This window comes from Macadamia integrifolia, chromosome 6 (genome assembly GCF_013358625.1).
Source record: "Macadamia integrifolia cultivar HAES 741 chromosome 6, SCU_Mint_v3, whole genome shotgun sequence".
Lineage (NCBI taxonomy): Eukaryota > Viridiplantae > Streptophyta > Magnoliopsida > Proteales > Proteaceae > Macadamia > Macadamia integrifolia.
In genome coordinates, this window is record NC_056562.1 from 969,933 (window position 1) to 985,177 (window position 15,245).

General features: G+C 37.7%; 1 protein-coding gene and 1 long non-coding RNA gene across 10 annotated transcripts; one reads left to right on the top strand and one right to left on the bottom strand.

Moving 5' to 3' along the window:
* Nucleotides 1–213: 213 nt before the first annotated feature.
* LOC122081460 (AT-hook motif nuclear-localized protein 17-like) lies at nt 214–1,919 on the bottom strand. Its single transcript, XM_042648605.1, has one exon. The coding sequence runs from the start codon at nt 1,317–1,319 to the stop codon at nt 366–368; it is 954 nt and encodes a 317-aa protein (XP_042504539.1). The 5' UTR covers nt 1,320–1,919; the 3' UTR covers nt 214–365.
* Nucleotides 1,920–5,375: 3,456 nt separating this feature from the next.
* LOC122080895 lies at nt 5,376–13,291 on the top strand. 9 transcript variants are annotated; one of them, XR_006140951.1, is made up of 5 exons: nt 5,376–5,930; nt 6,059–6,169; nt 6,297–6,363; nt 10,988–11,116; nt 11,297–13,291. It is a non-coding gene; the product is annotated as an uncharacterized LOC122080895 (long non-coding RNA). The 9 variants fall into 9 exon arrangements; XR_006140953.1 differs by lacking the exon at nt 10,988–11,116; XR_006140952.1 differs by lacking the exon at nt 6,059–6,169 and having other exon boundaries at nt 6,271–6,363.
* Nucleotides 13,292–15,245: the final 1,954 nt, after the last annotated feature.

Sequence of the window (15,245 nt, forward strand, 5' to 3'; positions counted from 1 at the left end):
AACGCAAACACATTATCCCATGCACTCCAAACCCAGATACAGAAATGTATCTCATTTCATTTCTTACTTCTTACTAATAATAATTCATGAAATTCAAAAAAGAATAAGAGACATTAGAGCCCATTAGAAGGAAGGTGAAGGTATGGTTCTCTTTCTATCCACAAAATATAACACCACTTCTCTCTAAAATCTACAAACTAAAATGATAAGAGATTAAGCTAAAAGAAACGGATCGATTAAGAGCAAAGAAAAACAACTACAGAGAACAAATTCTGAATTCTGAATTCACAAGCTAAAAAAAGTAACGAAGAAAAAAAACCCAAAAAAGGATTCTAGAAAAAAAAGGCAAAAGTCAAAGGCTGAATTCAAAAGTGTGGTGGTGGTTGTTGTTGTTGTCTGGCGGTGGGGGCCCAAATCACATCCGAAGAGAGATGGCTGCCGTAGATTGATATCCCACACGACTCCGCCGGACCAGGTGGCGGACCAGGGTGGTCATGGCTTCCCTCGCCACCACAGCCTCCGGAGCCCGACGGAGAGTGACCAACGTTACCCGATATGGAACTCTGTAGCTCATCTTCAGAAGGTAACCGGTAATAAGATGGATCAGTGAATGCGGCCGCAACGATATAAACAGTGCCGGCAGCGAGCAGAGAACCAACAACGGACCCTCCAACGATCTGACCCGATGGACCAGCGAGAGAAATGGTGAATGAATTAGCGGAAGAAGGGATTGAAGATGAAGACGGTGGAAGCAAAGTAGCGGAGATAGATAGAATATCGAAGCGGCCGTGGAAGGTTACGGTGGCGCCAGGAGTAGCGGAAGGCTGGCGGAGTGTGACGTTGGCGACGGTGCCGGAACCGCTGAGGACGCAAAGCCCTATATTACGGCGACGGATGAAGTGGGCAAGGGCGTCGAGAACGTCGATTCCTCCGGGAACTTCGAGGACATAAGGGCGCATGGCGGTGGAGTCTATGGTGTCACGGGTGATGATGACCGGTGGCTTGGCCTTATTCTTAGAGCCAGGTGGGCGGCCTCTTGGACGCCTCACCACTTCGATGGTGGCTCCGTCTCCTTTGGTTGTGGTTGCTTCAGAAGGGTTGTTAATGATGGCCATGGTGGCGCTGTCACCGCCACCGCCGCCGCTGCTTCGGCTCTCGTCTTCTTCTGAGGTATGCTGTGGTGGGTGGTGGCATTCTTGGGTGATCACTTGTTGTAGTTGATGAAACTTGTGGTGTTGTTGGTGATGAAGCTTTGCGAACATGCTATTGTTTCCTCCTCCACCACCACCACCCTTCCCTTCTTCATATTCGCTTTTCATCTTCTCCTCCGAATTTCTTTTTAAAAAACTCTCAATAAATTACAACAAAACAGACACGTCCCCTAAAATAACATAAAATAAGGAAGAATATGTATATAAAAGATAGAGATGAAGGCCAAAACAAACAAGACAGATTGATGGAGGGATGTAGTTATGACTTATCAGATAGACGCATACAGTGAGTGAAAGATGGAGAGAGAGAGAGATTAGATTTCGTTTTGTTCATAGCTAATATAGATATAAATAAATAAATGAGGAGTTGGGGGGGATGGATGGCTAGAGAGAGAGAGAGAGATGGAAGGGGCAATCGAAGTGTGAAAGGTTGTTGAACTTGTAAACAAAGAAAGGGTTAATAGCGCCGGTGGCTGGAGGTGGAGTGGGGTCTACACATGAGAGATTTGAATTCAATCTTTTCTGCTTTGCTTTTCTTTTTTCTCTTTTTGGGGTTTTGCTCAACCCTTCTTCACCGCCTCTAGAGTCTAGAGAGAGAGAGATGGCAATCGCCAAGAGAATTGGTGGTGGGGGTGAGGAAGAAAGAGGATGGAAGAGGTCTTAAGCCCCGACCACGGATTGACAGTGACCCATTTGATAGGCTGATGCTATCTCTTTTGGGTATTGGTGGGGGATTGAAGCAAAGGCCATATGGTGGGTCTTTCTCTAGTAGAAGAAGATGAAGTAGTAGTGGTAGTGCTTCTGTACTTCTCTATCTCTTTCTGTTTTAAAGGGTAATTCATTGAGAATCAAAGATCTCATCAGCTGATGACATCCATTGACAGAAAAGCAAGGAATTGCAATCAAAGGAGGCTATGGGAGCCTATGGCCATGGAGGTTTATACCTCGGCCCTTCGTTTTCGATATTTTTCTTTCTTTACTGCTTTACTGCTTTACTTGCTTTACGTTTTGTCATCTCTCCTCCTCTTCTTTGATTCAAGGACTGAATTTGCTGATTGATTTCCCATAACATCATCATACAAAGCTAGCTGCATGAGAAAAAAAAAGAGAACACGTCACCGCCCTATTAGAGAGGGAGAGAGAGAGAGTGATGGACGGTATGAATTGAGAGGAAAATCAAATCAAGTGGTGTGTGTGTACGGAAAGGATGGGAATGAATATTTTCTTTCTGAGTGAGCATCAGGGTACGTTGGCATTTGATCATATGAGATATACTTTTCTTTACCTACACTTCTAATATTAATATATATATATATATATGGGCGAGTGGTAGCAGGACGTACGTATTGCAATCTTATTTTCACTTTCTTTTAATATTAGTCGTCCATTTAAGTTTAGATTAATCTAAACCATCTATTAGTTTTTTATATTGTAACTGATTCCTAGTTTTTAGGGTGGAGAGATGACAGATGTAGTTACTAAACTTGCCTAATATTTTTTTATATAAATAAATAAAAAAATCTAATATAAACGGACTCCTCCTTCAATTTTGTTGGGAAATCTCAATTCTCTCTCTCTCTCTCTCCTCTTGCTTTTTCTTCAACGTTGTTCCTTCTTTCTACAGCCGCCATCATCATCATCTCTCTCTCTCTCTCAAAATAGGATGAGATAAGAAAAAAATCAACATAATTATTTTCAGGCACTGAACATATGAGAGACTTGGCCACACATATCCAAAAACCATGTTTACATATTAATCATCAGGGAAGAGATTTGGGTAGTAAAGCTTGCAAATATGGCAAAAGACAAATTTGAATTTATAAAATAAACAAAGCTATTGAATATCTAGGATTTTATTATTACTTATTGGGTAGATATTATTAACCTATGAGAATTTACCATGGATGCAAATCTTCACTGAAATTGGTAAACAAATCTTCAACTAGACTGGAGAGCGGTGAAAAATGAAGAAGAAAGAAAGAACAACCTTGAAGAAGAAGCAATGAGAGAGAGAAAGAGAGGATCGAGATTTCTAAACGGAATGAAAGGAGGAGTCCACTTATATTGGGATTTTTATTATTTATTTATTTAAATATTAATAATATTAAACAGAGTTGTAACCATTTTACAACTCTGTTAGCAAGATTAATATATTTAACACGTGTCAATCATATCACTTACGTGACCATTCACCAAGCACCGAATGTTCTGCATTCCTATTTTTCTGCACGTACCGCGACCATTTTGCCTATATATATATTTATGTTCTGTTATATTTGTGGAGTTACGTTTAAATTTTATACCTCTCTCTCTCTCTCTCTCTCTCTACAATGTAAGCACGTGTTAGATTTGCCAATGAGGAGACACCAACCAAAGGAACAAGGACTTGCTTTCCAACTCTGGCGGGCTTGGTTGCTTGCTTTCAAATAGAAGACTTTCCATGAAAGGCAAGTTTGAATCTCTGACTGCTAACAACCCATATACTCATTTAAATGCCAGGCTACCCAAGTTGAACACAACTTCCCACTTCCCTGATTTTAATGAAGAACCAACCAACCACTGATCAGTTAGACCAGAACCAGACTCCTATCCGACCGGTTCAGTGCTTAAAACACCAGGTTTCAGCTGAAAACCATGACCGGCCGGCTCCAAAGATGGATGAATGATGAAAGTTCAGTCCAAACTAAGCCCTTTTTTAGTATGGTTTTTGAGGATTCTAAGGTGAATAAGAAGTTTTTTCATATTCACATTGAAAATGATAGACAATGAAAGAGAGAGAGAGAGAGAGAGAGAGAGAGAGGTGGTAAGCATAGAATAAGGCAGTGAAATAATATGAACAACTACTTACCATGGACCTAGCAACTCAACCCTCACAATAAGGTGCCTGCATATATCAGATAAGTTAGTGCTGAAATTTTTTAATGATGCTTTACTTCACATTTTATCTCTTGAAATCAAACATTGAAAAAAATTTCAACACGTAAAATTTTCACCAAAACAATCGGATTGAAAGTGTTTTCAAAAGACTAGAAGAAAGATTGATTGCAAAGTTCAATCTAAAGACCTAGCCACAACAATTGAAGGTCTCTCTCAATAGTGAATGGCATCATCTATCGTTTTTTCTACCTATTGTGATGTTTCTTTGTCACTCTTTTTTTTCTTCTTCATATTTTCTTTCTATCGTGGGGGTGGGTGGATGAGGAAGCACTAGGATTCTAACCATTATCAAAAAATATCTTGACTAATAATGTATAATCTTTATATGTTCCTAGTGTTGAAAAAAAAAATGTTCAAAGTAGACAAAATGCAATTGGGACTCTTCCTAATCAGGAAAATTTAAGAAAATAAGAAGAGAAACAAGTATACCAAGTGACAAATGACATCATCTCTTGACTCTACCAAATTAACTTTCTATGGAGGCCAGCCGACTTATAAAATATATGGCGAATGGTCAATATGGACTCGAGAAATATTATTCCACAGTCTAGCATAAGCATGTTCTAATCCACTCTTACTAGCTAACAAACAAGACTGATCAATAAGCAAGCCATAAAATGTAGAATAATATCCTATAAGGGTAGTTTAGTTGGCAAGGGATCATACCGTAAGAAGTGCAAGTCTAGGTAAACCTGAAAGGTTTGAAATTTGGTTTGTCTAATCAAAGGATGAATAAAATGAACATCAGCGAACAACCAACTTGGTCGACTAGTTTGTGCCTTGCTTGTTGCATCTTGGTATAGGACTTTGTACTCGAGTTGAGTCCCCTCCTGCACAATTGGGTGACTAGCAAAGGAACCACCTTCCCCCATTCCTCCTTGAGGTCCTATCGGGCTCCCAATCACCGTCTAGGCCATTATAGTGGTGGGCATACCTTGGCCAAAAAAAAAGAGAAGGAAAGACCTAGGGAAAAAAAATAAAAGCAGAATAGGGGTAGAAAATCATCCTAAATATTAGAAGAGTAACCGTCGGTAAGCACAAAATCACTAAAAGTTTTAATCATTCATTATTGATTTTCTTCTTTTTAGAGGCTAGAGGGTGTTTTACTCATAGTTTGGATATTCAAAAAGTATTACAAAAGGACGTATCAAGTGCATAAGACTCGTGCCACTACGGAGTCTAGGGAGGTTTATATGTACACATTCTTAACCCTGCTTTATAGAGAAACTATTTTTCAACTCTGAACCTACAACTACTAGGTCACCTTACCATTACTCTTAAGGCCTTCCCTCTCAAATGGTATTACAAGTTGGCCAAAATTTAGATCATAGGCGCTCCCATTGTTTGGATGTTAAAATAAAGCTATCTAAGATGGGTATGCCTCAAAGATTTCTAAAGTTTCATGCCCAAGTCCAGTCCACAAATGATTTTATAAGCCCAGCAGATCTAAGCAACAAGCTCTTGTTTAATTTTCAGCAAAAAAAAAAAAAGAAAAAGAAAGAAAGAAAAAGTCTTGTTTAGGACTTGCGCTTCAGAATTCTCCTGAAAATTGTAACACAGCCAATCTCATCCAGTAGTCGTTTGGAGCTTTTCATATTCAAATTACAATTTAAATGAAGCAGATCATAATTCCTCACGGCTTCCAAAAATTAACCCCTCGTTTCCCTGCATCTCTCTTTGTAATCGCAACTGCGTGAAAAAATTATGGTTAGCAGCAGTGGCCCAGGTCGCCATCAAGGAGAAAATGAAGCCCTTTGCTCAATCCTCTTTTCCAGTCCCCAGGTATTTCATCTTCTCTCTGTTTTTTGTTCCCTTTTTAAGATCAAAATTATTAGAGGGCACTTTTAATTTTAAGCTGAAATCGTAATTTGGGTGTTGATACATAAATGTGAAATGGATGAATGGAGTAGTTAAGGATCCGAAAGCCACTTACAAGTCACAATTGTTGGGCTTATCACGTATTGCTATTACACGCTACTGCTGCACATCATGTGTTTGATTCATGATCTCACAGCATTTGGGTATGCAACAAGGCCTCCAGTGTTTCTGTGGGATTAGCCTCTAATGTTTCTCTCTATTCCTCCTTGCTTGTTGTGTATATTGGAAATCAATTTCGGTGCAGTGATGATGGTGAACTGCCTGTTACAGCTGGCAAACCGATTTATTTTCCTATTGTTTCATTGGGAATCGACTGGGTCGTGGCTATTATCATCAGGTGAAAATATTTTCCGACATTCTTAACTTTTTCTATTGATAGCTTCTACTAGCAATGTGGAACTGAATACATTCTGGGCTTATAATGGTTGGCACAGCAATGCTGTTTCGGAGAAATATGATAAAGGAAAATGTAATAGTTGTTGAGACAAGAGGGATAGAAAGAGAATTTCGACTGTCCAAGTGAGTGTTCTAACTATATTTACTTTGGGAAGAGAGAGGGGGGGGGGGTTGATCATCTTATAGTGTCATCCATATTGTAACGATAAACCCTTCAAGCCCTTCTTATCTACTACAGCATCTAAGAAATCCACTTCAACATTGCGTACAGAAAAGGAAAGTGGATCAATCACTTACAAATCTCACTTCAAGCCACCACATATACAAGCACATCCTAATGAAGTTGACTCAACCTATCATCAGGTATTAGCTTTCAGCTTGATTGATAGGATCACAAGCTACAGCTTAAAACCAGAATCAGAGAAAATTAATAACACAATATCCATAGATCAGATTTCTCTCAAACACTGGTCAAATTGAGGTCTGATGGAGTGAAACAAATTCCAAAATTTGAAAGAAATCCAATGGATGGATAAAGTTGTGTAGGGTGTGTTTCAGAAATAGCAAGTACTGTTACTCAATTTTAGGAACTTCAAGAACTTACAATTTGATGGTCAGATCAGAATCAAATTTAGACTATATGTTTCCTATGGAGTGAGGAACAAACCATCCAATCCGGGCTAGACTTCTTAGGAGGGGTCTCCACTTGCAGCAGGAATACTCCCAAAACAGGGGTACCATCAGGTGTATGAACAGGAATCAAACTGATACAAGATTGATCGAGGTTCTTCCCAATGTTCAGGTTTACGAAACCCTTAGTAATCCCATAGAAAATAAGAGGATAAATTGTATTAAAAGGGGCCTTACTTGCTTGTAACTGTAGGGAAGAAGGAGATATGATCAGATTTCCCACATGATCTTGGCCATAATTCCTTCAGTTGACCTCAAATTCTCATTTTAGGCCTGCCCTTAGCTCTTTTAGTACCTTCAAGCATAATCATATCACTCCTCCTTACTGGGGTATCCCCAGGCCTCCGTTGAACATGGTTATAGCCACCTCAAACGACTTTCTTAAAGCTTGTCATTGATTGGGGCAACTCCCAAATCAGCCCAAATACGTTCTTTCCTTACTTTGTCATTCCTAGATTTGCTGCACATCCATCTTAACATCCTCATCCCTGCTACACATCTTCTCTATATGACACTTCTTAATCACCCAACATTCACCCCACATACATCATAGTTGGTTCTACAATAGTCTTATAGAACTTTCCTTTAAGCTTTACAGGAATACGTCTGTCACACAGCACTGCGGTCGCACCTCTCTACTTCATCCATCTTGCTTAATTCTCTATGTAACATCATCCTTTATATCACCTTCTTTATTTATGGTTGACACCAAATATCTAAAATAGTCACTTTACGGTATCTCTCTCTCCTCAATTTTCACGTCATTATCCTTCATACTGTGACTATAGTTACTCATCATATACTCCATTTTTTATCTACTAATCTTAAAGCCTCTTGTTTCCAAGGTTGACCTTCATAGCTCTAACTTGGTGTTAATACTTGATTTTATCTCATCCACCAAAATGATATCATCAACGAAGAGCATACACCTTGGGACATCGTCCTGAATAATCTTGGTTAAATCATCTATGATAAGTGTAAACCGATAAGGGCTTAAGGTTGATCCTTGATGTAATCCAATCATAATTGGGAATTTCTTGTCTTGACCTCCCACAGATCTCACACTAGTCTCCATGCTCTCATACATATATTTACTCGGCACCGCTCTCTTCACAAGAACATGCCAAATTAAATCCCTAGGGGCTTTGTCATAGGATTTTTTCAAGTCAATAAAGGCCATATGGAGATCCTTCTTGCTATCTTTATATCTTTCTATGAGCCTCCTCAATAGGTATTTAGCTTATGTCATGGATTTACCTGGCATAAAGCTAAATTGGATCTTCGAGATATAAGTCTCTCTTCTCAGTAGGCTTCAATAATCTTCTCCCATTGTTTCATAGTATAACTCACTAGATTTATACTTCTATAGTTGTTGTAGCTCTGAAGATCACCTTTATCTTTGTAGATCAAAAATACAATGCTTCTCCTCCATTCATCTGGCATCTTCCTTGTATTCATAATCTTGTTAAACAGGTTGGTTAACCAATATATCCCACATACTCCTAGGTTTTACACACTTCTCTTGAAGTCTCTTCTGGGCTTGGTGTCTTGCCTACTCTCATCTTTCTTAAGGCTTCCTTAATTTTCACAACACCAACCTTTCGTATATGTCTATGATGTGGTGTCTTGATGAATAATGCAATCTTCCGGGTCAATCCTACTCACTATTTCCATTCAGTAGCTCACAAATATATTCCTCCCATCTCTTCACAATGTTCTCATCCCTTACCATCACTCTTCCATCTCACATGGTCTAAATCTCTATTCCTCCTTTCTCTCATTTTAGCTATATTTAGTCATGTCCATAGTTTTTAAGGCAGTAAGGCGACAGAGGCGTTTGAGGGTCTTTCGGAGCGCCTTAGCAATAAGGCGGGCATAAAGCGTCGCCTTATTGACTAAAGCTTTCTTGTGTAATTTTTTTATAAAACCAATCTATTTGGCTCAAATCCTAGTTGAGTCCTATTACTCATATGTTAAATAAATATTAAATGTTCATATTCATACCAATGTAAGATATTCATCAAGAAAACAAATCAATAAAGTGAATAAACTAAGTTCATCTTCATCAATCATCAATCATCAATCATCAATCATCAATCATCAATCATCAATATTCAATCATCAATCATCAATCATCAATCATCAATCATCAATCATCATCGATCATCAATCACATATAAACATATAATATAAACACATAATTATGAAACAAAATTATAAATATAAAGAAAAGAGGACATAAAAAATACAAGTATTTATTATACTTACCTCTATGATGCCAAAATGAGTGCCTAAGCCCTAAGGTCATCCACTATATTTCTACTTCTGTCAAAGAAGAATGAAGCTCACAGCTGCCGGAGCAATATGGTCGCCTAGATAAGTGGTTCTTCTTTGTTCCTTGATTCCCTCTCAAAGCCCTTTCTTAAAACCCTTGACAAAATCCAAACCCTATTTGTGAATCGTGTTTTTGTTTTGTTTGTTTTGGTTATTTTTGGTGGAGTAGCTGATCCCATACATCTCAAGTGTTAACAAAACCATACATCTACCAATTAAAAATCTATATTTGGAATCTTCATCAAGTAATTTTAAAATGTGTTTAAAAAAATAAAATAAAATAAAACCCATAAGGCGCCACTTCACGTAAGGCGGAGCATTGCCTTACCATCTCTAGACTGCATCAGCGCCTTAAAAACTATGGTCATGTCCCCCTCATATTAGCTCTAAGGGACCTGATTCTTTTTCCTACATAAAGTTGGCTCAAAGGGCTACAATTCTCATGATTGAACTTCTACAAATTCCAACTAGATGACAGAGCAAAGAAACCCCTGAAGCTGTTGTATGCTGTAGAAAACAGAATCTGGGCATTATGCGTGGCATCTTCTTTCAAGATCATAGATCCCTCATCCGAGCTTGAATTGGCCTGATTGTCAAGGCATTGCGAAGCCTACTCATATGACTAGAGTCTTCCAGTTTTGAGCTTCAACTTCTACTGAAGGATATCTCATAACACTTTTTATGCGGTTACTGTTCATGAGTTACTGTCCATGTTAATAGTACTTGTGGGGCCTAATATCGACAGCTGGCTTGGATGGGATGTTTCTAATAGTTGTTAGGATATTATATATTAATTTCTATTATCTTATACTGTTTTGATGTCTTGGACAACAAGCTACAAGGAGTGGACAGTTGTTAGAAGATTTATTTCTTTTTAGTAAGCCAGTATATTGTCTTTCCTTTTTGGTTAGTTAGACTAGGAAAAGAAAACTTAGTTACTTGTTTAGGAGTTTCTATTTTCGTTAGTTTCCTAATTGCTTAAGTTTATAGTTTCATACTTTCCTTTTTGAGTCTCCATACTTTCCTAAAAGCTTGGTTATTTAGCCATGGTTGCTGTGAGATACAGTGAGGTGAGAGAACTATGAGAGGGTGAGAGGCCCAGGGAAGAGTGAGAGGTTCAACCCAATTTTTCCCCCTTCTTCCCCTTCTCTATTTTCTGTTTACTTTTTCTGATTTGTTCCTTGTTTCTGAAATTTATTGATTGTGCTTAAGATCCTGCCTGGGGTTAGGTCATTCGTGTCGTAGCTCTGCAGTATTTATATCTCTTATATGATAGCATAAACCCTGCCTTCTGTTACTCGCTTTCTGGAAATGAAGAAAAATTAAGGAAATTAAGGATTAACCTTAATGAACCCATTTTAATGCCAACTCATATAATTAACCTCCTCCTAAGAATTAAAAAAGAAAAAAGAAAAGGGATCATTGGCAGCTCAAAACCCTTTCAATACTGATGATGTAAGAAATAAGGTAAACATAATTATGTCCACTGTTCACTACTGGGGTCAATGTATAATATTTTTCCACTCACATTTCTTATCTAGGTTTCAAGTATTTTGGGGGATTAAATTAGGCACTGGATGATTAAATCAGGCACTGGATGAATAGGCAGGACTTATGGAGTTGCTATGGACTGCTTGAAAAAGGCCTCAGTTTGTGAAGTGAAATCAAAAGTAGGCATGAGTTGCAGCTCTTCTATTATCTTGTTACTATTTTGTTTGGTTTAACGCCTAAATTGATGTTGACCTATGGGTCATGATTCAGTTGCATTACTCAATTGAATTATTTGGCATACAGTATATTGGGTTTGAACCAATAATTTGAATATCTAAATCTTAATTTCAAAATCTCAGGTTTCTTTTGGCTCTTGGTGAATGCTATGGGCTGACACTTGCCACTTGAGAGATGGTGAGCATTGTCAACATGTGGAGCTGTTTTAGGCTGCGTACTAAGTGTTGAAGGTCTCTGGTCATGTAAATCTCTTCATGTGGTGTCTCACTAGCACAGACCAATTCCCAGATGCATTACCATAGTAATTGCGTCTTGTTTCTTTATGTTACAACTAGGAAATGCTTTGAGGAAATAGTTTTATTTTGGATATTTATTTAAAGTGTTTTCATTGCAGGTTCCAATTGGTCTTGAGGTTCCCTTTGATCTCTTGGAGGTTATGTACCATCAGGTGAGGATTATACGTAGTTTTGTAGTACTGTCCTTGGGGCCCTATTAAAAATGGATATATTACAAAATTTGGATGCTTGAATAATAACTTGTTTTTAATAATTATTCTTTGTTACTTGTCAAGATCTAAGCCCTCATATCTGCTTTTCTTATGCTTATTAGAAATTATTTTCTTGGTGGTCACTTGTCAAGAAACTTTCTTTCTGTGGGGCCTGATAATTAGTAGGTATTATTTCTAAACCAATGGTTGTAGATTACCACTGGGAAAGAGACATTAGTGATCATGATTAAGAGGACCTAGGAAACAAAAGCCCATTCTTTTCCTTCTGTGTGGGTCAAATCAATGATGATAAACCTTTTTTCCTTTAGCAACTAGTAGCAACTTGCAATTATTTCCCAAAATTTCTCCAGGACACTACTACTTTGGACATCATATGGTTTCCAATTTAGTTAATATCCAGCTAGCTTATTGCGACAGATGTGACTTGCATGATTAAACTTCTAATTCCAATAACATCTGCTTTCCACCTTTATTGCACTGGATTATTCTCTTTACAAGTAACATGGCTGTAAATGGAGATCCTGTGATTGTGGTAAAACTCAAAGCCTTTCAGAAGAGCATCAATTACCTTCCCTCACATGTCTTACCTTGTACTTATGTTTGGTGTCCATGTTAATAGTCTATGTTTTTTTGTTAGGTAACAGATTAAATATATTGATAATCGGAATACATATAATAGCTATGATACAACAAGAGCAAAGGCCATAGAGGCAACTTGCAAAGGGATCAAACAGGAGAATAGGGACACATTCAAAGTTTTCCTCAAGAGAGCAGCTGAAGCTAATTCATTGACCATATAATGAGGTGATGAACACATTATATGTGACAGCACAAAGTTTGCACATGCACAAAGAAACCTGGATTTTCTAATGAGGTGTGGATTAGGACTATACCTTCCCAGACAAGGACTCACCAATCACTAACATCGAGTCTCCTTTAATCGGAATGTCTTTCATATTATTTGAGATGGTTCCAAGCCTAATTTAATTGCCGTCAATTCTGCTGTGATGGAATTACAATAGACTATTCTTATATAGTTTTCATTAGTTTATATAATGTTTTATAAATGGAACTATTCATTGAGCTGCCTCATTTACAGAAACATTATCAATTTTCGTTTAGTTTTGCTTTCTGTGTGAATAACGCAAATTTGACATTGGAAAAGTAGGATTAATTAGTAGACCATAGATTTTGAGGTGTCTAAACATCACTACTATGCTAGAATTTGCACAGGTGATATTGGTCATTATAACTTGAACTAGACTAATGAATGAACCTCGTCAATGGATGTGTAGAATGCTTCATATGTGACATTTTTCCTTGGTAAAGCTCTTAGAAGTGGACACTTTTAACATTCTGAGGAGACTAATAATATTTCTTCCTGGCTTGTGTCTCCATAGTTACTGTCTAATACTTGTTTAATACATGCTGATCTTCTAGTGAATGTAGTCTTCTGTTTCCTGTAATATTGATTGGGACTTTTGTAGTTCTGTTTACATGAGAAATTGAAATAGGTGGGTGGGTGCAAATTTGGGCTATTTATTGTTTTGTAATTATCTTGCACAATTTTGAGACCTAGTTTACAATGTGACAGTTCTCTTTCCGCTTATATTTGCCCTGTACTACGGATTGAGATCCTTTCCAGGAGAGAGCCCAGCGCAAATTTGGCATCTGGGGAGCCCCTTGAGGTGCGTGCTTGGGGGTGCTTCTAACCGTCGGATGTGGCTGGGCTCTCTCCTGGAGAGGATCAGAACCCACTGAATTACTGCTTGGTGTTTAACAGTTGAAGTGATTTCAAGTAGATTTGAGTGAATGCAATCCGCAGTGGGGTTTTGATGTTTTCTCATGCAGGGTTGCCGAGGTGGTCAAGTAAGATTTCATTGCTTTCTTCTTTGCTTTGGTCAAATCATTTGGTAGAGGTGGGGGTGTAAGTCTATAATAGGTCACTTTGTGGGGTCTCCTTTATGAAAGTCTACAGTTGGTTAAATAATCAGTTTCCAATGCAGGATTTAGTCTCGATTGAAATGCCAATGGGGTTATATCATGTGGGTCAGAGATGTTGAATACAGTTACTTGGTAGTTGGACATGGAAATTATTGCTCAGAAAGTGGGTCTGGCCTGACAGTTAAAACAGTTGAAATGATATATATGTATTTTTTTAAAATAAAATAGAGGGGAAACGAACGCTACCTAATTGCATCCTTTATGATGCCCATGCCCTCTGGTTAGATGTCTGTACTTGCAATCCCACTCTCACCACTGGTTCAGACACTGACACAATGACCACTTGACTAGGTTGCTTTCTTTCTCCCTAAAATAAATCATCCATAACTTCCTCATTAGTTATATCCTAACTTTTTCAATCCTAGCCTTCCTAACTAGCACACTAGCTATACTTTCAAGCCTCTTAGATTGTTTTCTCATAATAGCAAACTTAAAACAGTTAAAAGAAACCGTTAATATCAAACAATACTTGGAAAAACTCCCATGGCCATATGGAATCTGTGAACTTGGAAACATCTGAACCAGCTCTTTTGAATCTGTCCAGGCTTCCAAGGATTTGCCACCCAATAACAATGCGTATCCTTGGAGAATTCCCCTGGCTTTTGCTTTAAAAGAACTTTCTATAGCAGCATGATCCATCCCAACAAAGAAAACTTATTATGATATAATAACAAAAGCCCGCCTGGCCTCCTTCAATATATGTGATCAAAGTTACCATAAAAATAAGGGAGAAAGAACCTTGCAAGTCTGGGTTTCCCTACACCCAACACAATAGGGTTTGAAAAAATTCAGTTGCTCCAATGCTTGTTGGGTGTTTTCATGCTTAGCTGTGACTAGGGGTAGGGGGTGTGGACAAGCAGAGTTCCTTTCCCCAAAAAATAATAATGGTATAATCCAAGGTAGTATAGGGGTATTATAGGATTTTTATGATTTCAGGCATGGTTTAAAGTATCGGTACATATAGTACTATATTGACTGATACGTATCGGTATCAGCCCTTATCGATACGATATATGAAAATTTTAAAATCCTTTTGTATCGATATGTATCCTACAATACATATTGATACACACTGATACAACATTTATACGATACAATACGTATCGATGCGCATTGATATGTATTGATATTCTATGGAGAATAAAAAATCAAGGTGAAATGTATGTTTCAGCATGTATCGATGCGTATCAGTATGTATTGATCGATACAATACTGATATGGTACAATACATATTGATACGGTACGCTATGTCATATAATGGACAAGATGAGTCATTTTACATAAAAAAAAAACACGATTTTTTTAGGGGTTTTTTGTTCCAAAATTGTTGTCAGTCATTTTTTTTCTCTAATTAAAGTGAAAATTAAGGTTGAGAACAAAGATTTTATATTTATGGAACAACTACAAACCTTGGATTCTTAGTGCGATACTTTTAGTGGTTATGTTGCTGTCAACCATTTTTCTCTCTAACTAAAAAGGAAATCAAAGTTGGGAACAAAGATTTTTTATATTTATACTCTCAATTTAGTGTTTATGTATAATACATGTTATATATATTT

Coding starts and splice junctions, on each gene's coding strand:
- LOC122081460 (XM_042648605.1), bottom strand. CDS start 1,319: ATGAAAAGCGAATATGAAGAAGGGAAGGGTGGTGGTGGTGGAGGAGGA.